This window comes from Pongo abelii, chromosome 5, assembly GCF_028885655.2.
Source record: "Pongo abelii isolate AG06213 chromosome 5, NHGRI_mPonAbe1-v2.0_pri, whole genome shotgun sequence".
In the NCBI taxonomy this organism is placed as follows: domain Eukaryota; kingdom Metazoa; phylum Chordata; class Mammalia; order Primates; family Hominidae; genus Pongo; species Pongo abelii.
In genome coordinates this window covers 7,710,126-7,737,030 of record NC_071990.2, presented here as the reverse complement: position 1 = coordinate 7,737,030, position 26,905 = coordinate 7,710,126, and the positions used below count along the sequence as shown (strand labels likewise).

General features: G+C 42.9%; 1 protein-coding gene across 1 annotated transcript in view; it reads right to left on the bottom strand.

Annotated features, from left to right (window-relative positions):
• The window catches only part of BMP6 (bone morphogenetic protein 6), a 154,165-nt gene that overhangs the window by 34,591 nt on the left and 92,669 nt on the right, over positions 1–26,905 (bottom strand). Inside the window, exon 2 of the mRNA XM_024248953.3 lies at positions 1,223–1,415. Coding sequence (XP_024104721.1) covers positions 1,223–1,415 — 193 coding nt within the window. The remainder of the gene's footprint in view (positions 1–1,222; positions 1,416–26,905) is intronic.

The following is a 26,905-nucleotide window of genomic DNA, read 5'->3' as shown; positions in this document are numbered from 1 at the left end:
ATGAAATGTCCCAAAGCATGGCATCTGTCCTTCCTCCTTCTGTGTTTCCCCATTACAGACTTAAATATGCACAAGGGCTGGATGCTGGCGGTGCTTTCAAAACAAAAATGAACCTTTCACAGGGCAAATTAATGTTCCCTATGAGTTCAGTGTGTGTATTTGTGACAGACCCACACACAGATCAATACATTCAGGAAAAACCAAAGTCATTCTTAAGCCTTCGGAAATTCTTGGGAAATCAATAGACTCACAAGACCAAAAGTGGGAACCTGGACTTGGTTTATAAAACCAAAGCTGACAAATCCCTTATGGAGTCTGGAAGTGTGGAGTTCCCTCCCCCTATATGTTCACTTCCCTTCATTTTTATCCTTGTAGCTGCCATATAATTGCCAGACCATCATATCACCTACTTAATTTCCACCTTGTACACACTAAGAAGTACACGGTAATACTAATCTACTATGCATAAAGGCCTTGATTCTCACTGACTTACTAAACTGACCCCTAAATACTAAGCAAAATCCGAGGTCATTGGCTTCTGTGTATTGGCTTCTTCTATACTAACGACTCTAAAACTTCATCCCTCAGCCCTTCCAGTCCTCCAGCAATTGTTCCATGTAAGTTTTTCTGTATTGCTAGGCAGCTCCACGCACATGCTTCACTGCAGTTCTTTTGTAAAATGGTCCGGCCTTGTTTTAGGAAACAAGAGTAATATAGACGTGGAAAAAGTCTACAGCTCCCTTGTATCCAAATGATAAAAAAAAATACATCACACACAAGCTTACTCAAAGATACATGTGTGTATGTGTATCTTATGTGCACAAATACACAGCCTTGTATTCACTGGAATTATTATCACTTACAAGCATCATATAATTTTAATGTATGAATTTATTTTAGCCACCCTTACCTATCATTCAGAATGAGGACTAAACAATAGTGGGAACATTTTATCCCTAATTATGGAGTTATCTGATCAGAAAAGATGCTTATAATAAATACATTCACTAGCTTTCTTAGGAAAAGACAGCTATTTGGAAAATCAAATAGCAAAAGATCTCACCAGCTAAACACCCCCATTTAGAACACCCACCTCATCGTACTCACATGCTGCCCCTGAACTCCAGGTCACCCTGCACAGACATAGTTGGGGTTATTGTCATGACAAAAGGTGGGAAACAGGGGCCAGCCCCACCTTTGGGGCTTTCTCGAGCCTTCATACCTGTGCTGATGCTCCTGTAAGACTTGATAAATGCTGATAAGAAAAGTTTGGTTTTTAAAACTTCCCATAACACAGTCCTTGTAGATGCGGAATTCTGCAGCCGTCACCGCCTCACCCTCAGGAATCTGGGATAAGTTGAACTTGAACTCTTTGTGGTGTCGCTGACGAGGGGAGAACTCCTTGTCGTACTCCACTATAAGATTAAACAAGAGAGAGTGACAACTATTGTTACTTGACTAAGTGCCACGGGCTTACCTCACCAGTTTCCCCGTTTGACTTCATAGGTGGATTACCAGTTACCCACAGCTTACTTACTAGGGGGATCGGGTAGTGAAAAGACCACTGGCTGGCCCATGAGGAGGAGATGAAAATCCTTCATGTTACCCAAGATTAAGCAAAATTCTTAGATTTTATTTAGTTTAAATACTTTCGCTTGTATACTTATTCGAATGAATTTGCACGAGAGCAAGTTATGAAAACTCTTGGCTTAAAGTTTTCTCATCTGCAAAAATGGGAAGAATATGACTTCACAGGATAAGGTGTGAAAATTAATGAAGCAATGAAGAAGAACCCGTCTGTCCATCCTGGCCCCCTCTCCTCCCAGCTACCCTTCCCTCCTCAGGCTGGTTCACGTGTCACCATCAGCAGTTGACATAACGAAGGGCAGCCCTGAGCTGAACATTGGTGGGGATGGCTGAGGGTGGGGAAGGGGAGTAGGCAAAGCATTTTGCCTGGGCCTGAAGTGTAAAGGGTCTTCACATTTTGCCTATTCAGTGGAAATGTTTATGCCTTCCTCCTACTGGTAGATCCTGAAGGCCCCACAACTCTGAGCGGTGGGGGACTCTCCACAACGGGAAGTTGCTGGAATCCCCATTTAATGTGCATGCAGATGCCACGAAGATGTGGAAGGAAATCACCAACAGAGCCATTGCTATTTTCTCATGGTTTACATTGGAAAAAAAAACCAAAAAACTGGGCGGAAAGGATAGAATCTAAAAGGTTTTTTAATATGGAATCAACCTCTTGTGCACTGAAAGATGAATGAAGAAAACGTGGTATGTGCATAAACGCATTTGTATTTGGTCTTAAAAAAGGGGGAGATTCTGCCACTTGCAACATGGATGAACTTGGAGGATGTTATGTGAAGTGAAATAAGCAAAGCACAGAAAAACAATCACTGCACAACCTCACTTATATGCAGAATCTAAAAAAGTGGAACTCACAGAAGCAGAAAATAGAATGGAGGTTACCAGGAGCTGGGACAATCTCACCACAAAAAATAAAGCCATGTCTCTGTGAGGTGATAAACACATTAATTAGCTTGATAGTGGTAATCATGTCATAATGTATATGTATGAGTAAATCAAATCACATTGTATCCCTTAAATACATACAATATTTGCCAATTACACCACAATGAAGCCAGAAAAAAATACATTTTTAAAATAAAATCTTTTTCCTGCATGAAGACAAATGAGAAATTGCAATTACTGATGATTTTTCAGTCAGATTTTAGATGTCTATACAAAGTCCTGTGTGAGAAAAGTGATATCAAACTTCAGATGCCTCACATAAATTATAATTGCTGTAAAAGGAAAAAAGGAGTGCTCTGTTTCCCACCATAAACCCTTGACTCTTTTCCCCAGAGTCAGGAAACACTTCTGCTTTGCTGTTCCTGTTCGTTTTTCCTTAATGGCAACCAAAGTGAAATCTCATGAGCAAATTAATCCTTATAGCAGAGTTTTCCCAAGGTTTGTGGGTAGAAAAAATATCCAATTATTAGCCACCTCCAACTTCCCACTTTCTCTTACACATGTTGTTTTTCATAATTATCAGAGAAAAGCTTTGGAGATTTAGCTTCTTAAAAAAAAAAAAAAAGAAAAGAAAAAGCTAACTCCCCAGAAGAATCTAAGTCCTCAATAGCATTTGCAGAAGCTAAGTTAAGCCATCTATAGGTGCAAGATTTTTTAAAAAGAATTTCTGAAACTGCCATGTAATTACACAACACATGTTTTAGATTCGAGTTCTTTTTTTTTTTTTTATTTTGAGGGTTAAAAAGGAATAAGCTTTGGCTTCTGTAAAAGCTTGAATATAAGCAAAAAGAAGTCCAACCAGAAAAGTAAACCACAGTTTAGCCCCAACAAGAGAGCAGGTTTTCTAATTAGTGGCTACGCATGAAAAGCAATATTGTTGGGAAGTTCACCCAAGGACACCCACACAGGACGGTGTATCACTTTTCCCTAAAACTGATCTGCCTTTTAAGTTTGATATGTTATCATCGCTTGTTAAAAACTGAAGCAAATATGATTTTCCAAAGAGACTTTCTAAAAAACAGTCACACAGCTTTTCTCTATAGAGCTTTTTGGAGGCCTAATTGTAATATTACTAAATGAAAGTAATATTTTAAGATTCGCTGGAGAGCATGTGTAAGAATTCTTCAAAGAAGTCTTTCAATAAACTTCCTTAGAAAAAAACATAAGAAATAAGATGTAAGACAGTAACTTTAAGATATTTCAGTTATAAGGAGCAGAGAAAGGGACAGACATTTTTAACAAAGGAGAAGTGTGGTGGCTGGTCTTTTGAGAGGTATGCCATCCCCAATAAACCACATCTCCCAGCATCCATGCCCATGGGTGGTCTGCTCCCTTTGGGTGGCTCTGAGCTGGCTCTGTGGCTGGCTCTATGACCTGTTTTGGACCAACATAACGAAAGTCTTCAACAGTGGTGCTGAGTGACTTCCAAGGCTGGGTCATAAGCTTGGAATTTCCTTTCACTTAGACTTCTTGGAATGCTTGTCTGAGGAAAGACAGCTGTCATCTAAGAAGTGTGACTACCCTGAAACTTCCATGTTGTGAGGAAGCCCAAGCTAGCCATGTAGAGAAGCTACACAGAAGGGTGGGAGAGGAGAACAGAGATGGGGTTGGGTGGGAGGAGAGAGAGACAGAACACACAAACTGTCCAGCCTGTCCCCAAGCACCTCAGCTGAGGCACCAGAAGTGTTATGAAGATGCCATCTTGGATGTCCTTTGCATGACTCAGCCCCAGCCACCACCTGGCTGCAGCTGCACAAGAGAACTTGAAGAACCACCTAGTTGAACCTGGTCATTCCACAAGACTGTGAGAGATGGTAACTCGTTGTTGTTTTAAACCACTATGTTTTGGAGGATTTGTCACACGGTAATAGGCAACTAACACAACAAGGGAAAAGGGGATGGGAGGAAGAGAGGAGGGAGGAGAGAGAAGGGAAATCTGACCACACCAGGAAGGGGATAAATTGCATGCAACTTTTAAGGATAAGGATTGTGCAATGCTGGGAGGCAATATGTACGACTAAGGAAGAATCTTGGCAAATGCTCACAGATTTGAAGATGTGAGGAGATAAAAAATCTAAAAATGAGAAAACAGAAGCACAGTTCAAAGCATTCATTTTATTACAACGTAAAATAGAACCCATTGCCTCATATGTGGATTTTCCAATTCTTCCTCCACCAAAACAACATTATCATGAAGTACTCTGAACTTTCTTTTCCTTTATCCTTCTTAGAAAAGATGCACGGCTTCCTTAGTGCCATCCACGAGTCTCTGATTGCCACCCACAACCTTTTAAGCTCTCACGCCCATCCCATTACCGTCTGGTCTTCTAAGCTGCTCCTGTGCCTCTTACCTCAAAGCTGTACCACCTTCCTCACTCTCCTCATGATACCTCAGCCACTGATCACTGAAGTTTGCTCAGAACTCCTCCATTCCCCCCACTCTTTTGCCTGCGACTGAACGTACACAGCTTGTTTGCTAATGTCTCATAGGGATATAAGAAATAAATACAATTAGGTTACTGCCTGTATGTGCACTTGAACACCACAATGGTAAAACAGTAATGTTTCCAATGAGCTCAGCAATTCAAGCTATGAGTGAACACTCCTCAAATGCCAGACAGTTCAAGAAATATGAATGGGAGAGAAAGGGAGAGGGCTGAGTTCCAAATTCAGCCCTCAGTACCTACTTTATACCCATTAGCATTTGGCTTACTGATGATGGGGCCAGATGCAGTCACAATTAAGTCGTAGTTAAGAGTGTTGGTGACATGTCAAACTGAGACACTGGTGTTGAATTCTAGCTTTTTTCTTATCTATATGATGCTGAGTTAAAGTTATGTTAAAGTTTCAGTATCAGTTAAATTGAAATAATAACATTTCTAAAGATTAGGTGAGACAATCTATACAAAATAGCCGAAGCCACAGTGTCAATGCCCCATCAATGTTAGATGTGATAATCATTGGCTGTTATTTGAGAATCCAGGTCCTCGGAGCTTGGAGTATGTCTTTGCTGAGTAATTCAAATTTATTCACGAGTCTACAGATACAAGTGACGGCTGCTCCCTCTAAATTAGCTTTTTCAATTCGAGTGAGGCATTCTGTGAAAGGGCAGTAAGCGAAATCTCACTGAGCATCAGCCTTGGTGGCTGGCTCCTGAATGCAGTGCTGTGTTCTCTGAGGCAATAATTCCTAGAATTTTTAAATTTCAAGGACCAGTCAAGACAGTTTTTGAAATGATAGTGACCTTATGCAAGGCTATCTGCTTCTTCTGTTTGCCGTTGTTAAGGACAATAAAAGCAAAACAACAAACTGCATGCTCTAACTCTACCACTGCATTTCTAAAAGTCTTTTTAATACTAAATAAAATAGGGAGGACATACCGAACAAATGAAGCTTTATAAAACTCACTTCCTTCTCTCCTTTCTGCCTCGGACTATACCAGTGGAAATTTCTGACCTGTCCTAGACCTTTGGCCAACACATAGGAACAAAAGCCTTAAGGAATAAAAGTCACTGGTTTAAGATGTAAAATGTAAATTATGTAATTATACATACAAAAGGATGTATGCAACTTACGGAAGTAATGAAGCATAATAATAAAGCACCAAGGAAACCATCACCCAACTTGAAAACCAGAAAGTGACTGAGACTGTTGTATTCTTTCCTGATTCTCTTCAACTGCTTCTCTCCAAAGGTACCTCACATCAGGAATAATGTTTATCACTCCCCTGCCCTTTAAAACCTAACAATTCTACTACATGTGTGTATCACTAAATCATACACTGTTCTGTTCTCCTCCTTTCCCTCTCCTTTTTAGAGACATGATGGAAGTTGTACAGGCAGGCTCACATGGAAAACCTAGGCCTGGTTATGGTTAAGAGCAAGGCAACCTGTGCGGAGGGTCGTCTGCCTGTCAGCGGGTGAATGGCTCATGTGTCATAGGTGGGCATGGCTGCTGTGCAGACAATGGTGACCAGTAACTCCTCTCCTTCTTCAGCCCTACTTCATAGAGATCTATTAAAAATATGGGCAGTTTCTGACAAGTGTTGATAAGGATTTAGATAAACTAGAACCCTTGTGCTTTACTGATGGGAATGCAAAATGGTGCAGCACTGCAGCAAATAGTGTGGCAATTCCTCAAACAAACATAAAATTAGCATTGATCCAGCAATTATCTTTCTGGATATATATGCAAAAGCATTAAAAGCAGGGCCTTGAACAGATATTTGTACACTCATGTTCATGGCAGCATTATTCACAATAGCCAAAAGCTGGAAGCAACCCACATGTCCACTGACGGATGAATGGGTAAACACAATGTGGTACAGACCTATGATGGAATACTCTTCAGCCTTAAAACGGAAGGAAATTCTGACACACGGTACCACATGAACCCTGAGGACATTGTGTGACGTGAAATGTGCCACCCACAAAAGGACAAATACTGTATAATTCCACTTATATGAGGTACCAAGCCTAGTCAAAGCCATAGAGCTAGAAAGGAGAATGGTATACCAGGGGCTGTGGGAGAGGGGAATGGGAAGTTCAGGTTTAATAAGTCCCCAAATAGTCAGTTTGGGAAGAAGAAAAAGTTCTGGAGAGGAAGTGGTGATAGTGGCACAACCAATGTGAATGTCCTTAATGCCACTGAACCGTACACTTAAAAACTGTTATAGCAGTCAGGTGCAGTGGCATTGCCTGTAGTCCCAGCCTCTTGGGAGGCCGAGGCAGGAGGACTGCTTGAGCCCAGGAGTACAGGGCTGCAGTGAGCTATGATTACACCACTGCACTCCAGCCTGGGCAACAGAGTGAGACCCTGTCTCTGTAAAATAATAATAAAATTGTTAAAGTGATTGGATTTCCTCAAATATCTAAAAAAACTGTCTAAATGTGTTTGTTGAAATCAGGAGCCAGTGTTCACTCATGACACTTGATTATTTTATCTCTTAAGTCTCTTTTAAACTAGCAAACCAGGCATAGAAAGAACTCCATTAACCTGATAATGAGTCTATATCAAAAAGATCCCTACAGCTAAGAACATTCTTTTTTTTTTTTTTTTTTTTTTTTTTGAGACAGAGTCTCGCTCTGTCACCCAGGCTGGAGTGCAGTGGCACGATCTCGGCTCACTGCAAACTCCGCCTCCTGGGTTCACACCATTCGCCTGCCTCAGCCTCCCGAGTAGCTGGGACTACAGGCGCCCGCCACCGCGCCCGGCTAATTTTTTGTATTTTTAGTAGAGACGAGGTTTCACCGTGTTAGCCAGGATGGTCTCGATCTCCTGACCTCATGATCCACCCGCCTCGGCCTCCCAAAGTGCTGGGATTACAGGCTTGAGCCACCGCGCCCAGCCAGCTAAGGACATTCTTAATGGTGATACATTCACATCACTGCCTTTAAAATCAGGAGAGCGGCAAGGACTCTGACTTCCAGTCTGATGTTGGAGTCCATTTCAGTACTATTAAGATTAAATAATAGGAAAAGAAGAGACACACTGCAAAGCATTGGACCTAACGAGAAAGTTTAGAGGGTTGCTTTCATATATTTACTATTTGGAATTTATGTGTGAGTTCATAAGTGAGACTGGCAATGTTCTCATTTCCTATGGCATTGTGTGGTTTCAAGTTATACAAGTTTCCCTTTATCCAAGGGGGATACCTTCCAAGGGCCCCAATGGATGCCTGAAACCGTGAATAGTGCCAACCCTATATACACTATGTTTCTTCCTATACATGCATATCTAGGAAGATACATTTAAATTTATAAATTAGGCATAGTAAGATTAATGATAATAAAACAAATACAACAATATACTGTAGTAAAAGTTATATGAAGATGGTCTCTCTCTCTCTCAAAATATCTTACTATACTATACTCAACTGTTTTCAGACCTCAAGAGCAAACTGTGGAAACCGAAACCATGGATATGGAAACCGTGGATAAGGGGGAACTACTGCACTTTCTCTTGGAATAAGATGGGGAGCCTTTCTGCTCCTTCAAGAAGTAATATACTTCCTGAAAATCTGGCAGACTTATCTGTAGAATCATTTGATTCTGGCGTTTTCTTTTGGGGGACATTTTAAATTACTTATTTTCCTTTAAACATAGAAGTATTGAATCTATTTTTAAGTCTGTTTTCTAGAGGTTTGTCCATTTTTAATTTTTCAAGTTTATGTCCATAATTTGTTTTAAATTTTATTTTATTTCAATAGTTTTGGGGGAACAAGTCGTGTTTGGTTATATGGGTAAGTTTTTTAGTGGTGGGTTCTGAGATTTTGGTGCACCCATCGCCCAAGCAGTGTACCCTGAATCCAATATGTGGTCTTTTATGCCTAAGCCCCCCCTCAGTCTTCCCCCGAGTCCTCAAAGTCCATTGTGTCATTCTTTGCCTTTGCATCCTCATAGCTTAGCTCCCACTTATAAGTGAGAACATACAATATTTGGTTTTCCATTCCTGAGTCACTTCACTTAGAATAATGGTCTCCAACCCCATCCAGGTTGCAGCGAACTATTACCATAAAATTTTTCATAGAATCCTCTCATTATTTAATCTCTGCTGTATCTATGGTTGTTTCTCCTTTTTCATCCTAATACTAATTTGTACGTTCACTTTTCCTTGATCTTACTAAAGATTTTTCTTTTTTTCTCACTACTGCTTTGTTTAATGCTAATAAAGATATTTTAATATAGATCTTTTCTGAATGGTATCTAAGTCTGAATTATTTCAATTAAAATTGTCCAGAGAAAAAGACACTGCCTATCTCAAACTACAAACACAAAAGATAAAATAAAAAGGGGAACAACAGAGAGAGAAAAGAACAGAACAATCGATTTAACATATTTACTTTAAAAGTAATCACATATTCATTATTCCCTCACTAACTGGAGTTACTCTCTGGTTAATTTAGTCTAGATTAGTTAAGGCAATTACAATAATTCTCAATAAATCCTACATTTTCCAAATATTTCACGTTTCCATTTACAGTTACATACCAAACTTGAAATTTTTTTTGAAACATGGTCATTCCATTGACTAATGTAAGCAATTTTTCACGCTATGGCACAAGCTTATTTAATTTTAGGCAACAAAGACATTTCTGGCTGGACTTCCAAGGGTTGTAACGACAGCGGCCTTTTGACTTTTATGTTGCAAGCATATAACCTTGAATAGTAATACAAACACTGAGCTAAACTTTCTAATTCACTTTTGACCAAGATGAAACAAAAGACTTTACCCTCCAGGGTTCATCAAATATTTCTAAGTATTTGTATTCATATTCTATAAGAATCACAAATATCAAGAAGAATCTATTTTTTCTGGTTGCCATGCTCCAAATGACATTTTTAAACTTTATTTTTTATTGTGAATAATTAAAGTCCCACAAGTAGTTGAAAAAACAGAGAAGCCCCATGCACCCTTCACCCAGCTTCCCCCCAGAGTAACATCTTACATAACTGAAGTACAAGATCAAAACCACGAAACTGACATTGGCTCAATACATTCAGGAGACCACACCCACTGATTTCACCAGTTTTCACGAGCACCGTTTGAGTATGTATGTGTATTATTCTATGACCCCTTATGACATGTATAGATCCATGTTACCACCACCCAAATCCAGATCCAGAAATCTTCCGTTGCCACAATAAAACTCTCTGGGGCTACCCTTTTATTCCAAATGACTTTTTAAGAAGATATCCAGTACACGTATCATAAAGAGCTTTAGGACACTAGGCACCTACATATCATTAGTAGAAAGGGTTAATAGTCATTTTTTTCTTAAAAAAATCAGGTTAAAACCATTTTCATACCCAAATATAGGTATTAATTTCACTTTAAATTGGGGAGATAGGCCGGGCGCAGTGCCTCACACATTCCAGCACTTTGGGAGGCCGAGGTGGGCAGATCACCTGAGGTCAGGAGTTTGAGACCGGCCTGGCCAACAAGAGGAAACCTTGCCTCTATTAAAAATACAAAAGTTAGTCAGAAGGGCTTGGTGGCACATGCCTGTAGTCCCAGCTACTCGCGAGGCTGAGGCAGGAGAATAGCTTGAACCCGGGAGGCAGAGGTTGCAGGGAGCCGAGATCACGCCACTGCACTCCAGCCTGGGTGACAGAGCAAGACTCCATCTCAAAAAAAGAAAAAAAAAATTGGGGAGATGCTCAGTAGCTACCACTATACATGTCTCATTATGGAAATTAGTAGTGGACCTTGGCTTCTATGAGGAAGCACACTCAGGCACTTAAGTCAATAAACATGCGTCGGGAAGAAAGATTTCAAACGAATAATCACAGCCTTGATAGAGTTCCATTAATGTCAAATAACCGCATTTTTGCCCCCTTACAAGGGCTGCCTTAAAGAAGCAATCAGACCACGTTTAGTAAAAATCAATCTACACAACATGCCTTTTTTCACATTTGAGAAAAACTGCTACATCTCCAGTCAAAACACAGATAGGCCAGCTTAAAGAGAAAACGAAAGATCCTCCCACACCTCTGATTCCCACTGCAGAGGAACAACAGGCACAATATCCTCCACATGACTAAGAAGAACTCTCAGTCTGTATTCATTCCTTCAGACTCAGCATTCCTTCCTGGGTGATCTGGGTTCTGTGGTCCCATTGACAATGCCATTGTCTTCTGGTACACTGCATTTGCTACAGTGTTTTGTGCCTACTTGTGCGTTTCTGTTTATTCATCCTGCCCGGCTCGGATGCCGCCGTAGTTCATCTGTCTGTGGGTTCCTAGCTCCCATCAGTCCTGGAAAATTCTCAGCCAGTCACTCATCAATTATGGCCTCTCTGCCATTTGTTTTAGAGTTTCCTTCAAAAATGACAATTAGATATATATTAGACTTTCTAATGTCCACATCTCTTAGCAGTAGCTAGTACTGATTTTACACCATTTATCTCCTGATCTCTGGAGTAGATTTAGGTAATATCTTCTATTTACACATTTACCAGTTCTCTCCTTCACTGTTTAATGTGTAGTTTAAATAATCTATTAGTGAGTTTTGTTTATTTGTTTTTTTTTTTTGGGTTGGCACCTCGCTATTTTGCCCAGGCTGGTCTCAAACTCCTGGGCTCAAGTGATCCTACCTCAGCCTCCCAAGTAGCTAGGACTACATGTCACCAGGTGCATGTCACCACACCCTAGTTTTTCCACCTCAATGATTTAAAAAAAAAAAAAAAATTCAAATTGCTCCCTTTTTGTTTGGTTTGTGCTGTCATTTTCAATGGTAAATTGTCATATATTTACTATTATTTATTATACTATCATTCTTTCTGTATTTCTATATTATTGTCTTGCATTTTCTAACTTGGTGCCTGTTCTCCAATATGTGAAATTCTTGGGGGACTGAAATTACTCTCCCGTCACTCTGATGATACACATTTTGGTGGTGTATTTCCTTGTGTGTTTGAAGATTTTTGATTTTTTGGTAGTTTTTAATTGAAATTCATCATGAATGTTTAAATTGGGTTACTTTTTTTTTTTCCTAAAAAAAAAAAAAAAAAAGATCAGCATTTGTTCTTATGAGGAACACCACCAGCCAGAACCACTTTATCTCCCTTTGACGGTCCCGGCTTAATGTGGGAACCTCAGGGACAGCTCCCCAATACCCTGTCCCAGACCCCAAGCTGGTCTCAGGATCAGCGCTAGTGTTGGTCTTTGCATTCACAGAAACCCAACTTTTATGTTTGTTTGCTCATGGAAACTCCCACAGGGGAGTCCTGTAAGCTGTCCCTGAGCCCGTGACACTCATACTTTAGGCAAGTTTGCTTTTGTTTATCCTGGATCTTGTTTTTTAGCAGGAGGCCCTGCAGATGATCTACTCTGCAATACTTCCAGAATTTGAAGTCTTTATCTTTCATGTTTGGAAAATAACATGTGGGACACATTCCTCTCACTCCTAAAGATGTTATAAACTCTGCCTAATGTCTGAAGAGTTTACAAAGCGTTTTCATGCACGTAATCCCATCTGAATTTTTCAGAACAGTCCCAGAAGGTAGGCAGAGCAAATATTATGACCTCCATCAAGTCAACAGGAACCTGAGGCCAAAAGCAGTGAAGTGGCTTCCCTGTGCTACTCAGTTTTATGATCTCACTTATCACAGTTAACAGTGAAAGCTCTCAAATTTCTATCTCCAGCCCAGCGTTCTCCAAAGAGGCTTGTTTTTCTTACTGCTGGGCATACTTCTTCCCCCAGATGTCTCTCGCACTTGCAGCCAACATGCACACAGTGGTACTCACCTTTCCCCCCTCTACAATTAACCTGCCCCTGTCTCTCTAGCTCTGTCTACCCTGCCACCCTAAATTGCCCAATTAATCAACTCTTGTTGCTTTTACCTTCTAGAACTATACTGTCCAATATAGAAGCTACAGCCACGGGGGAGCTATTTAAATTTAAATAAATTAAAATGTAAAATTTGGTTCCTGTCACATCAGTCACATTGAAAGTGTTCAAGAGTCACACGTGGCTGGTGGCTTCCATATTGGAGAGTGCATCGTTGGATGCTTCCATCATCTCAGTGAGTTCTACTGGACAGCATCATTCTAGAAGTGTCTCAAACCCGGTGGGTCCCACTCCCTTCACCACCACTGCTCTCATGCAGAGCCTCAGTCCCACTGCCTCACGTTTTGCCCCATGTCCATCCACTCTCCACACTGCAGCTAGCACCAGGGCCACAAGTCTGACTTGTAACAGGCCTGCCGAGAGCCCTTCAGCCTGTACCCCACAGCCACCTCCCAGCCTCGTCCCTCACCCTTTTCCACCTTAAACTCTACCTTTGAAGGTCTTAAATTGCTCTATTTGTCCCGCCACATTGCCCAAGATCTCGTGACTTCGCCGTCCTCATACAATATCCTTGCCCTGGAAGTGACCTTTCCTTCTCTCACTTCCTGGATTGAGACTGTTACAGAACCCAAATTTTGAAAAGGCTTGGTGCCCCTACGTCATCCTAAATAATTAAAGCCATACAACAAGCGTAGGCATGTCAGTGTTCTTATTTCTAGTTATTAATGCTTTGGTGCAAAATAACACACTGAAACTCTTCGTAAGCATGTTTTCACTCAGTTTTAACAGTTCCTGTTTTGCTACTCCTCTAACCACCTACTTGCAACACGTAATGGGTAACTGTCTTAGTCCATTTGGGCTGCTGTAACAAAATATAGACTAGGTGGCTCACAAACAACACAAATGTATTTCTCACAGTTCTAGGGGCTGGAAGTCTAAGATCCAGGTGCTGGTGAGGGCCTCTTCCCTGGTTCATAGATGGCTGTCTTCTCGCCGTGCCCTCACATGGTGGAAGCAGTGAGGCAGCTCTCTGGGGCCTCTTTAATAAGGACACTAATCTCATTCATGAGGGCTTAATCACCTCCCAAAGGCCCCACCTCCTAATACCATCACCTTGGGGGTTAGGTTTCAAGATATGAATTTGCAGGGGCGTGGAAACAAACATTTGGTTTATTGCAGTAATTCAGCAATATTTTAAATCTTCCTTTAAGATTGAATGCAGGAAGCCTTCCTTAGTTGCCTTCTTCCACCAAACCTCACCCCCGGGTAGTTTTAGTACCCTCAACTCTAGACCTCTATAAGGTCCCATGGAGATCTTCAGCATCAAACCCCTACCTTATATCAAAACGATCAGCTGTTTGCGTGTCTACCTTACCTGCTGGGCTGCAAATCTCTCAAAGGCAGGGTCCATGTCAGGTTCACCTTCATATATCCCATAGAAGGCTTAGTACATGGTGCCCAAGAATGTGTGTTGAATGCACGTGTGAGCCAGGACTGGGTCCTGCTTCGTGCTCTTTCCTGAGCTCTGCAGTATCCCCCATGGGCATAAGGAGGCAGAAGAGAACTCAGGCTTCTGACCCCAGCCCCAGTGGTCTTTCCCCAGGACCCAGGAACAGTTCTCCAAGATGCAAACAGCTAAGCTGGAGAACCTGCTCAACACATCTGTCCGGGTTTGTTTTTTTAAGCAGCAGCACTATTGGCCCAGAATACTAATCCACATATTGCTTTGCATTCTAAATTCAGGATGCAAACTTCAAGCACGTTAAATTTTAAGAAGCCAAGGAAGGAAATTAATCTACTCAAATTACTTCAATTATACTCAAGCCACATCACAAGGTCACCATGCACAGGAAAGTCAGGCCAGATTTCTAAATTGCATCCTTAATTCAAAGCAATAGACCCCTAACACATTCCTTCCTTTATCTTTCATTCTTTTCAATTGAGGTAAAATTTACATAACATAAAATTAACCATTTTGAAGTGGACAATTCAGTGGCATTTTAGTACATGCATAATGTTGTGCATCCACTACCTCTAAATGATTCCAAAACATTTTCATCGCCTCTACAGAAAGCCCATGAAGCAAAAGCTCCCCATTTCCTCCTCCCCCGCGGCCTTGGTAACAACCATCATTCTGTGTTCTGCCTCTCTGGATCTGCCTATTCTGGATATTTCATATGAAAACAATCACACAACATGTGATCCTTTGACTGGCTTCATTTAGCATCACATTTTCAAGGCGCATCCGTGTTGTATCGTGTATCAACACTCCATCCTTATTTATGGCTGAATGACATTCCATTGTATGGATACATGTCACATTTTGTTTATCCACTCATCCATTGATGGACATTTGGACTCTTTCCACCTTTTGGCTATTGTGAATAGTGCTTCTATGAACATGCATGTACTTGTATGTGAGTACGTGTTTTCAGTTCTTTGGGGCATATTACCTCTTCCATTCTCTTTTGCTCTTCCTCTTTGACATGGTTTGGCTGTGTCCCCACCCAAATCTCATCTTGAATTGTAGCTCCCATAATCCCCATGTGTTGTGGGAGGTACCTGGTGGGAGACAGTTGAATCGTGGGGGTGGGTTTTCCCATGCTGTTCTTGTGATAGTGAATAAGTCTCATGAGATCTGATGGTTTCATAAAGGGCAGTTCCCCTGCACATGCTCTCTCTTGGTTGCCGCCATATAAGGTGTACCTTTGCTCCTCCTTTGCCTTCTGTCATGATTGTGAGACCTCCCCAGTCATGTGGAACTGTAAGCCCATTAAACCTCTTTTTTCCTTGTAAATTATCCAGTCTTGGGTATTTCTTCACAGCAGTTTGAAAATGGACTAATACACTCTCCATCTCTCCTTCTCAGCCATTGATTCCTCAGAGGTCATTCTGGAAGGGCTGAGGATGGTCCATCAGAGCTCATTTACAGCCCACCCCAAACACAAGGGGATTAGCTGAACACCCTCACCCCAGGGCTATGTAGGACCTCTGAGCAGAAAGAGGCTGGGGAATCAGTGAATACTGAGTGATAAGCCCAGCACAGCATCTGGCACATAGTAGGCTCCCAATGAATATTTGCTGAGTCTGAGCAGAAACAAGATTTAATCCAGGGGAGTCACAGAGAGACTAAGAGAAGGAAAAATAGACAGAGGTTGTAGACTGATGATAGTCAAAAGAAAAAAGGATACCTCAGAGGTCAGCACTGTAGGAAGAGGAGCAGGGGGAGGAAGACTGAACATGGATATGAGAGAGAGAGGAGAGAGTGAGCTCACGTGAGAGAGACAGAGGGTGTGCTCTTGCCAAAAGAAATCCTGAAAAAGTTGAAAAGTGATGAGCCCTAGTCAAATGGTGACTGTCTCTTTTTTGAAAGTCAGGAGTCTAATATGAAGAGAACACAGGACCATCAGGCTGAAGATGTGAGATCAAAAGGCAGCAATGTCTCTTTTTAGCTGCATCAAATGACTTAACTATTTTCAGTCCCTTGAAGCTTCTACAGAGTGGCCATAAAATCTGGAAACAAAGACAAGAGTATCTTACTGTATATTGGAATGTAGTATCAATAACCCATTTATTATGGATTTGCCCATGTTTACTGATTTGGTGACCAACCTCCCTCTGCTTGTGGGGTAGTAACATCTACATATGAAGAGGCGGGAGGCAAACAAGACCCTGTGACCAAAATGCTCTGCAGACGCCCAACAGTGCTACATGGCACCAGATGGTGTATTTTTATTTGAGACAGTGTCTCCCTCTGTTGCCGAGGCTGGAGTGCAGTGCTGCAATCACAGATCACTGCAGCCTCGACCTCCTGGGCCCAAGCAATCCTCTCGCCTTGGCCTCCTGAGTAGCTAGGACTACAGGCAAACACCACCACGCATAGCTAATGTTTTTCTTTTTATTTTTTTGTACAGATGGGGTCTCACTACATTGCCTAGGCTGGTCTTGAACTCCCAGCCTCAAGCAACCCTCCTGATTTAGCCTCCCAAAGTGCTGGGGTTACAGGTGTGAGCCACTGTGCCTGGCTAACTGCATTCTTTTTAAGAGCCTTACTTATCAGGATCCCTACCATCAAGGTTTTTCTTCATATACACCCTTACCTGGCCAATACATTTTCCTGCTCCCATCAAAATTTCTGGAGGGAGGTAGGGAAGGAAGGAAGGAAAGACAGAGAGAGAGAGAGAAGACATACATAAAAAATCCACAAGATAAAAAATCATCCCCTGAAAAATTGAGAGTCAAACTCCACTGGGCAACAGTTTCTCTCACTGGGTGGCAGCTTTAAATAAACACTAAATCCTGCCTTTCTCCACAGCAGACTTCTGACCATGACGATAGAGCTATTTGGTTTAAGGAAACGTTCAAGTTTTGAAAGTTAAAAGTAACTGAGAGGCCAATTCCTTGCTTTGGTTCCCAGGGTTACTGGGGATTCATATTCCTATTAAATTACACCGCATCAGATGACCTATTATTCGCGGCACAGCACCACTGTGCCAAGCCCTGGGACACGGGAAGAGTCCCTTCTCATGGTTCCGTCCAACCTCTGGTCTGCGTGATGGGCCCAGGCTGGCCTGAGCCCTGGGCAGCCACGGTCAGGACACATCCCTAATCGGGGGCATCTGCACACAGCTGTCCCTCTTCACCTCAACAACACCGAAACGGTAGCCAGTGAGAAAGAAAACAGGCATGCTCCTGCTGAGGGCTAAACTCCCCTCCAATGTATACCCCACAAGGGAAGGCAAGGAATTTTGTTTTGTTTCGTCATGCAGTCCAAGTGCCCGAAACAGTACCTGCACATAGCGGGTGTCCAGTACCTATTTGTTGAATGAGTGAGCCACCCATCCGGACCTGAAGGAGCCACACTTCTCAAGAGCTGGCTGGCCTGGCCTGGAAGCAGCAAGGGACAGACACTTGAATCTTTCCTTGGTTTAGAACCAAGACCTCAGTTCTAAACCACCATGTGATCACAGATGCTGAGCTGTGTGCAGGACATGTGTCTAAATGCCCAGGGGTTCTAAACAAGAGAATGGAAAAATACCACCGCAGGGTGCACAAACGTCTCTGAGCACAGCCGTGCGCTCTGAACACACAAACAGAACAGGGCCATTCCTTTCCTTTAATAGACAAAACTTGGATCCCCACGTCCTTGCAAAAACACAACAAAATGCTTCTCCCAGGACCGTTCTTGGAGAATATCTTTCCTTTTCTGGGGCAACCAGGCCTCCTGGTCCCTTTTGAGCAACAGCTGTGCTGGTGTGTTTAGCCCTATTTGATTGTAAATGTCTAACTGAACAGGCAACGCTTCCTAAATGACCAAAAGCAAGCAAGCTAACAAAAAATTCACCAGGCTCGAGCATTTGAATGTATGATTTAGAAACAAAACAAAACAAAACAGAAAACACCTGTAAGAAACTTAAAAAAGAGTGGGAAAAATAGTGCCTTATCACTCCCATCTTTCTGTTCTTAAAAAATATAAATCACATAACTTCTGAGTTAACCAAATAATCCCTACCTGAACGCTGTCATTTGTCAGGCAGTTTTATTTATAAGACCCAAATTGACTCCAATCTACCAAGGTGCTTTTGGGTGCTTTTACTCACAGATGACGAGAATGATGGATAGGATAAAGTCAGAAAGACAGAAAAAACCGGGAAACATTCAAGTATGACAGATTTGTGGCATGTACTTATTTGCATTTTTCATTTGGTTTTGATTTACTAATTAACAAGTGGGGCAAGAAAAACATATTTGGGTTGAGTTGGAGGCTTATGCTCTCACAGTTCTTCATCTCCACTTCCTGGGGCCTTTGGTGAAATAACAATCTTGGATTTGTTGCTCTGCAATAATTTCCATGTCTAACACGGCCTTGTCATTTTACTGCAGGATTGAGTTTAGGAAATACTGGGCTGGAGAAGGAAATTCTTATCCAAGTATATATCTGAGGGAAGGGAAGGGGGAGCCACAAGGAACAACAAAGTGACCAGCCAAAGGTTTCTCAGTTACTCTCTCTCCCTCCTCTAATTCAAAACATTGTACTTTATTATTGGTGTAGCACCAGAGAGCACATTCTTTGCTCCAGTGATTCACTTCATTTTCCTGAGAACACAATGGAGAGAGTATCTCAGTATAAAGTTACTTGATTTGCCTCCGGATTAAGTCCAAGCTAAACTGCTCACTTAACATTGTTTTCCCCTGAAGCGCAGCAGCAGGTCCGCACAGGGGGCGACAGGGGGCAGGGCGGGCATAGGGTGGGGCTACATGGCGGGTAGCTCCCCCTGCCAAGTCACAAGATCTTGGTTCTTTCAAGATCTCAAATCACAGATTGATGAGATCAGCAAAACAGGCCTTTCCGCAGGTTGGGGAAAAAGTGAAGAAAGCTGTAGATACGGGCAGTAAGCCCCCAAGGAGAGCTGCATTGGTTTCCAGGTTGATGCTGGGCTGTGGTGGATCTGTACCAACATTCCAGCCTCAATGAGGCATAGAAATTCTAAAACATCATGGCTCATAGGGCAAAAGAAGACAAGAGATAGGAGAGGAGTGGAGAGGGGTCTGTCTGGAGATGCCAAAGAGCACCTCCCCCCACAAAAGACAGGAAGCATATATCAAGAAAGAAATCAGCCACGCAGCGTGGATAGACAAACACATAGGACTGTGCTCCCACGAGAGGTGACTGTGTGGCCGTGCATATTTGGGACAAGATCATGCTACATCTTGATTCACCTGCAGCAGACACTTTGCTCTGCTTTTTGCTCTTCCTGTCTGGTATTGGCAATAAGTAGTCAAAAGAAAAGTCGGAATGAGGTAAGTCACAGGTGATTATTCAAACCACCTTTGACTATTAGTGTCTTTCCCACAAAATCTCCCACCAAAGTGATTAGTAATCAGCGCAATTGATGGTCTGAGCTTTGATTTTTCTCTTTTTATAACCTTCAAACGCCCAAAAGTTGGCAGTAAGGAGCCCAGTGCAACATAAGTAGTGAGTAACGTAATTAGCCTGCAGGTCATTCAAACCTGGGCTGACAAAAGGCACTTCCCCAGGCCCTTCCAGGTGTGTGGTCACACTGCCCCTCTGACCTCTGCTGCACCCTGAGGATTAGGAAGCCACCTGGGAGATCAATACAGCAAAGGTGTATGCCACAGAGGACAGTCAGAACAGGAGAAAGTGAACGTGAAACCTACAGCAGAAGAAACGACTAGAAGCGACCTGTGAGTAAGAGAACAGGGAGCTAATCCCTGAGAGTTTTCTGAACCAAGGACAAAGTCCACCCAACCAGACTCTCAGAGAGAGAGAGAATGACACATAACACAGCCGGCCACCACTGCCAACCACCCTCAGGCACCACTGCATGCTCCTGGGGGACCATGGTCTCAACTCACAGGGTACCCAGAGCCCACTTCACCCATGGGGGTCCTCTGGCTGCAGAGCTGGTGTGTGTGACCAGGCAGGGCCAAGGCAGGAAAAGGAAATATTGGCCACTGCGGTGGACAGAAGAGTTATTTTATATAAGAGTCTGGACTGACTTTGCTGTAGTGTGTCCCTGCCTCAAAATGCCAATAGGGAAGAAGACGGGGGAACATTCTGTCAGACAGGCTGCCTTTTGATCGTAGTGGAGTTGCTGACGCCCATGTGGCTGGAAGAAGTGGTGTGTACTTCAAATGACAACTTGGGGAAACACTATGTCTCTGAAAAACACTCAAGTTTTTTTTTGTTTGTTTGTTTGTTTTGAGATGGACTTTCACTCTTGTTGCCCAGGCTGGAGTGCAATGATGCGATCTCGGCTCACTGCAACCTTTGCCTCCCGGGTTCAAGTGACTCTCCTGCCTCAGCCTCCTGAGTAGCTTGGATTACAGGCATGCACCACCAAGCCTGGCTAATTTTGTATTTTTAGTAGAGATGGGGTTTCACCATGTCGGTCAGGCTGGTCTCAAATTCCTGACCTCAGGTGATCCGCCCGCCTCAGCCTCCCAAAGTGCTGGGACGACAGGTGTGAGCTACCACGCCTGGCCTAAAACCACTGAAGTTTTATAAGTCCTCAGAGATGGCCAGATTTTGTTGTGCCATAACAATGTCAATAAAGGCCAAACAAAAACTTAGAAGGTCAGTGTGAATTAAAGTCTACACATTTTCATTCATTATTTCTTTCCTTTCAGAGATGGGGTCTTGCTCTGTTGCGCAGACTGGAGCACAGTGATGCGATTACAGCTCACTGTAAGCTTGAACTCCTGGGACTACAGGTGTGTGCCACCACACCCAGCTAGTTTTCAAAATATTTTTTGTAGAAATGGGGTCTCACAATGTTGCCGAGACTGCTCTCGAACTCCCGGCCTCAAGCAACCCTCTGGCCTCGGCCTCTCGAAGTGCTGGGATTGCAGGCATGAGCACCTCATCCAGCTGAAGTCTGCGCATTTTTCAACGATACAACAGGGCGTGAATCCCGATAGTGAATGCCTGGGATACAGCAGGAAGATTCTTCTGCCTGTTTCATCGACAATGAGCCAGTGGTGTGAAGTGCCTTGGTTAAATTAAATGCCTACTTTTTCCCTTTTTCCCATCTCAGTCTCCTCATCTGGAAAATACTGGAAACACTGACACTCATCCCACCCGAAAGTGAAGTGTGACTCTAACCACAAATATAGGGAAGATCATTGAATATAAGGTTCCAGAAAATACCAACACTCAATATTCAACCACAAATCACTAAATGCAACTAATACTAACTGGATATCTATTATCTACAAGGTATGTTAATAAGCTTTTGGGATTATCAGATTACCCTTTTGGGATTATCAGATTACCTCTGTGTAGTTCACATTTGCATATGAAACAGACTTTAAAATATACTACAAATAGACTGAATGGTATCTCCTATTTAGCTGGATATTCAGTTAGGGCTTCCCCTCCCCTTTGATATCCTTGAGATAAACTAAAAGATCACACAACCTCCTCCCTCTATTGTTTATCAATCAGAAAGGATCAGTAAACGTCTGTGGTCAAAGGTGGGTTGACAGAGACAGAGTCCCTTCTTAGAGGACTCACAATGGCCTCAAGGAGAACGTGCCAAGCCAGATGGAGACCCCTGCTACTCACTGCCTTTGCTCAAAGAGGCTCTGGAAAGATCGCCGGGAGATCTGGGCTAATCAGGAAGTCTAGATCTGTCTTCAGCCAACCACAACATGACTATATGACTTCTTGAATTCTTCTGAGCTCAGGGTCCCCCGACTCCTGTTTTTCTTGGACACCTGCCTCCACGACACCAGCAAACCCTGCCTGCCCTATCTTCAAAATCTATCAGAACCCAATCTGCTCACCACCTCCACCACTACCACTGTGGACTAAACCATCGCCATCTGTTATCTAAACCACTGCAACAGCCACCTAACGTGCCTTTTTGGTTCTACTTTGCCCCTCCAGCCTATTCTCTACACAGTGGCCAGAACGATCCTTTTAAAATATAAACCAGATGATATCATTCCCAGTAGGTAACCCTCAAAAGTCTTCCTCCTCAGAGCAAAAACCTTTTCAGGATATTTTTCACAATCATTAGGGTGGTGCACAAAGCCTAACCCATGTAGGGCCCTGGCTTGCTCTCTGACCTAGCTTCATTCTACTGATGCAGCTTCTCAGCAGGGAAACTCTGAAGGCCCCAGCCAGTCTCCTGCCACAGGACCTTTGCACATGCTATTTCCTCAGTGTAGATGCTCTTACCCCAGACAGCCACAGAGCTTTCTCTCTTCCTTTCTCACATCTCTGATCACATATCATCTCCTTGGAGAGACCTTCCCTGCCCACCTAACACAGCATGTCTGGTCATACTCCATCTTCTTAAAATGCCTGCTTTTTAAAATACATATCTCCATAGCATTGGTCACTATCTGGCATTATATTGAATTTATTAATTTACTGTTACCTCTTCCACTAGAATGCACTTTCATGAGTGCAAGAAGTTCATGTGGTGCCTTTTAATATCCCATGTGTATGGCACATAGCTGATAGTCAATAATTCTTTGAGTAACCTTCTCAAATTTATTTTCTTCATTGGCTAAAGGGAGGTAATAATGACTCATCTGCCTCAAAGAGCTGTCCAATGCTAAAATGAAGTAATATACGTGCAAGCATTTCAAGAAGTATCAAGTACAATATTTGGTAAGTGGAAGGTGTAATTTGTTTGTCCACTGCCTTAGAACAAAGCAGAGTCCACAATTTGGTCAGCCTCATCATCATCTGCAGGAGATGCTCAGGAAATGTTGTTTGGGATGTGTCGTGGTGGTAACTGCAATCCCCCAACTCAGAACATTTTCCATGGAAAAAGAAAGTGAGGGATCTGGGAGAATATAAGACAGAAAAACTTGGGGTTCAGAATGTTACAAGAATGTTAAGCAGGCCTGCTGTAATATGTAATTCTATATTGCAAAACTTCAGAATAGACCAGTACTAGAAATAAAGGAGCCCTATTTACCAGTGTACACACACACACACACCAGCACCAATCCTACTGTAGCATGGGGGGTCCTGCTGAGGTTTCCACAAGGGAATGGCCTGGAGGAACTAGTTGCTATGGCTTAAGATCCAAAACGCTCTTAAGATCCAAACCGCTGCTGGCACTGGTGCCTTCTGGAACTCAGGTTTTTGAAAGTCTCATCACCCTTTTGGTCACTTGTACCATTTTGCCTCATTTTGTACTGCTGTTCCCAACAATTAGGATGGAGAATCTAAAAGGTAGTGAGAAAAAGGAGAGCGTCTGGGTTTCGACAGCACCATAAGAAGAGGATAGAGACCTCAGAGCCAGGGTGGGCTTGAGGGAGGAGAAGAAGGTATTTGTACACACACTCCCAGAATAGAAATAAAACCCACGGAAATAGAGCAGTGAGGTGGCACCACTGCTGGCTGCAATCAGTGCCAGACAAGGTGATTCAGGAACTGGGTTGCAGGCGTGAGGGAAGAGGGGCAAGAAGATTTTAGGGACCTGATCCAGTGCACAAAGGCAACTGCACAAAGATGACAGAGAAAAGAATGCACCCCGATTCTGCAGACCACGTCCCATTTCAAATGCTGGGGCTGCTTAAAAGTCCTTACCGGGTGCGGTGGCCCACGCCTGTAATCTCAACACTTTGGGAGGCTGAGGCGGGCAGATCACATGAGGTCAGGAATTCGAGACCAGCCTGACCAACATGGTGAAACTCCATCTCTACTAAAAATACAAAATTAGCTGGGCATGCTGGCACATGCCTGTAACCCCAGCTACTGGGGAGACTGAGGCAGGAGAATCGCTTGAACCTGGGAGGCGGAGGTTGCAGTCAGCCGAGATCGTGTCATTGCACTCCAGCCTGGGCAACAAGAGCGAAACTCTGTGCAGTCAGTTGATGGTTTCACTGGGTAGAGGGAATGTGGATAGTTAAAATTCATAACCATAAGCCCTATTTTAGGTTAAATCTCATTCCCTGCAACTTTCCCCTTCACATTCCAAACAGCCAAAGTCCCTTTGTATAGACCTTTTCAATGTGGCTTGTGTTGAAAAGTCTTAGACAGTGGAGAATGTCTTGCTTAAGAATGAATATATTGACTCCTGACAGTATGTTTGCAAAGTGGCATACGTGCACTGTCTTACTGTATCTTTATAATCACCACACATGGTAGTCACCATTACTATACCCATTGCAGTTTGGGAGAAAACTGATTCTCAAAGAAGAAAGTAACTTACTCAAGGTCACGTCATTGATGAGGACAGAACCGGGACATGATCCCAAACCCACACAGTCATCATTACACTATGATGCCTACTGATAACTACAGGAGTCATTCTTTAATTTTTCTTTTATTATTTTTTAAGTTTTTTTTTGTAGAGATGGGGTTTCACAATGCTGCCCTCCCGGCCTCAAGTGATCCTCCTGCCTTAGCCTCCCAAAGTGTGGGGATTACAGGTATGAGCAACCATGACCAGCTCATTTCAATAATTCTGAGAGCAGAGATGACAAAAGAGTTGGCCCAAGGCTCAGCAGTCATGGCCACAGTGCAAGAGCCCAGAAGCAAACATCAGTTCTGCCACTCAGCCCAGGTGAAGCCACCCCTGGGTGGGGACAGGAGAGTCCTTTAGGGCCCCAATTCCCACAGTTCTTGGGTTAAACTGCCAGACTTGGGTCAAACTGGAGAGAAGAACAAGGTGGGAAGCTTTTAAAAGGCTGGTGTCATATTCAGCTCAAGAAGGCTGAAGTTGCCCTGGAAGAAAGGGACCACTGGAGAAACAGCCCACAACAGGCAGAATGATGTCTCATAGAAAAGGGGTCCCCAACCCCCCGGGCTGCAGACCTAAGGCACTGGACTGTGCCCTGTTAGGGATTGGGCCACACAGCAGAAGGTGCATGGCTGGCGATGAGCATTCCTGCCTGAGCTCTACCTCCTGTCAGATTAGCCTTGGCACTAGCTTCTCATAGGAGCACACACCCTATTGTGAACCGGGCATGCAAGGGATCTAGATCACGTGCTCCTTATGAGAATCTAATGCCTGGTGATCTGAGGTGGAACAGTTTCATCCCAAACCACCCCTCCTTCCCCACCTGGTCCGTGGAAAAATTATCTTCTACAAAACTGGTCCCTGGTGTCAAAAAGGTTGGGACTGCTGCCTAAGACACATGTGCTAGGGGATAAGGGAAAGATGAAGAACGAGCAACTCAGCTCCTAGAAAAATGTGCTGCAGGCCTCCACCCAGGGCATGCTCACCTGCCTCGGGGAATGAGCGGCTGGACCAGGCTCTGGTTCACTGTCCCCACCTGACTTCCTCCAGGCAGGCAGACAGAAAGATGCTGAGAGCTCCCAGGCCACAAGGCAACTGGAGCGCTAGAAAGGTCCCCAGGCAGAGCTCCCTTTGGTGGGGACAGAAGGGGTCACGGGAAGCAAAAACAGCCAACGTGCAGTCATCAGCAAGTCCTGAGAGCCAGAAAAACTCTTTTCTCAGAGCTTTCCATTTGCGAGGCTTGTGGAGTTTTTGGTCACAGCTTCCCAACAGCTTCCCAAACCACCACCAATGCACCTAGGTGGGAATCTATCATCTTGAGGTAAAAGCTTTAGTCCTGTATTAGGAATGCTACAATACCCAAAGCAATCTCAAAACAAAAGAGAGCAAACCTTTAAAAATTTACTTACAAAATCACATGTATGGGGTGATGCCATTTGTATATGCACACACATTTTAAAAGGTACATACACATACTTTTTAAAAGGCTGAAACAAAATTGTAGTTAGCTGGATGATGGAGTATGAATAATTTCTATTGTCTTATTTTTGGTTATCTCTTTTATAAATTCTTCATACTAAGTACATTCTATTTGTAATAAAACACACATTATTTAAAACAAAAAGTTTAAAAGTATTTCACTTAAACAGACCACCAATATCCCCACTTTCACCAACTCTTAACTTTATTTCTTAAAGAAGTTGTTAAATACTCTCAGATGACTAGAAACATATTTGGAATGCCTCTTTCCATCTGATTAAAAGATTACTCACTGCAGTCCAATTTATGGTAATGCCGCCAGAAAAAAAAAACCCCAAAAAATGCAGCTTCTGTTTCTGTTTGAATATCACAGTATTACCTCAACTCCAGCTGGAAGATGGAAAAACAACACTTGGGATTTAAAGACCATCTTCACTTACATGCCGAGTTTTGGAAGAAAATGGTAACTGGAGGGAAAAAACTTAAATACAACTAAACAGGATTTCCAGAGCAGATTCTTGGTTCCTGTGGTTGGGCTCACGTTGGTTCAGTGACATTACCAGGACCTTCCCAATGAGGCTTAGAGGCCTTTCCCCTTCCCTTTCTTCCTTTCTCTCACCTTACAATCCCATTTTTACTTCTTCTCCCTGTTTATTTCCGTTTCCCAAATTCAAATTCAATTGTTTTCTGGATCTGATAGTAAAAAAAAAAATACTGTTATCAGCCATGCAATCCCTAAAACATTAGCACATAAATTGACCTGGATGAACTTCAGCCAGCAATCTGTGTAAACTACAAGTTACACAAACTCATTGTGGAGACAATGAAGTACATATGCAATTACATCCGGTACACTCAGGTTTGAATTTCAT